The sequence below is a fragment of the Gekko japonicus genome, unplaced genomic scaffold (assembly GCF_001447785.1).
Source record: "Gekko japonicus isolate JY-2015 unplaced genomic scaffold, Gekko_japonicus_V1.1 scaffold6177, whole genome shotgun sequence".
In the NCBI taxonomy this organism is placed as follows: domain Eukaryota; kingdom Metazoa; phylum Chordata; class Lepidosauria; order Squamata; family Gekkonidae; genus Gekko; species Gekko japonicus.
In genome coordinates, this window is record NW_015172196.1 from 5,316 (window position 1) to 5,592 (window position 277).

The 277-nt window shown below is 59.6% G+C and overlaps 1 protein-coding gene across 1 annotated transcript in view; it reads left to right on the forward strand.

Moving 5' to 3' along the window:
- The window catches only part of LOC107118701 (tetratricopeptide repeat protein 39A-like), a gene marked incomplete at its 5' end in the record, with an annotated part of 6,493 nt that overhangs the window by 4,827 nt on the left and 1,389 nt on the right, over positions 1-277 (forward strand). Inside the window, one exon of the mRNA XM_015421059.1 lies at positions 55-171. Coding sequence (XP_015276545.1) covers positions 55-171 — 117 coding nt within the window. The remainder of the gene's footprint in view (positions 1-54; positions 172-277) is intronic.

Genomic DNA, 277 nt, shown 5'->3' on the forward strand with positions numbered 1-277 from the left:
ACCGGGGACTCCCCCCACATCGTTTGCCTAATTTGCATCCCTCCCTCTCTGCAGCGAGAAGAGGATCCGCTACGACCACTACTTGGTCCCCAACGCACTACTGGAGCTCAGCCTGTTGTACGTGGGGCAAGGCCGGAACGAAGAGGCCGTGCGGCTTCTTCGCAGGGCCAAGTAAGTGAACGCCCAGGATGTCCCGGAGCGCTTGGTTTTTAGGAAGACGGGGGTGGGCGGTGGGATCTTGCTGACAAGGGCCTCCTGCTTACTACCAGTAGTCTGA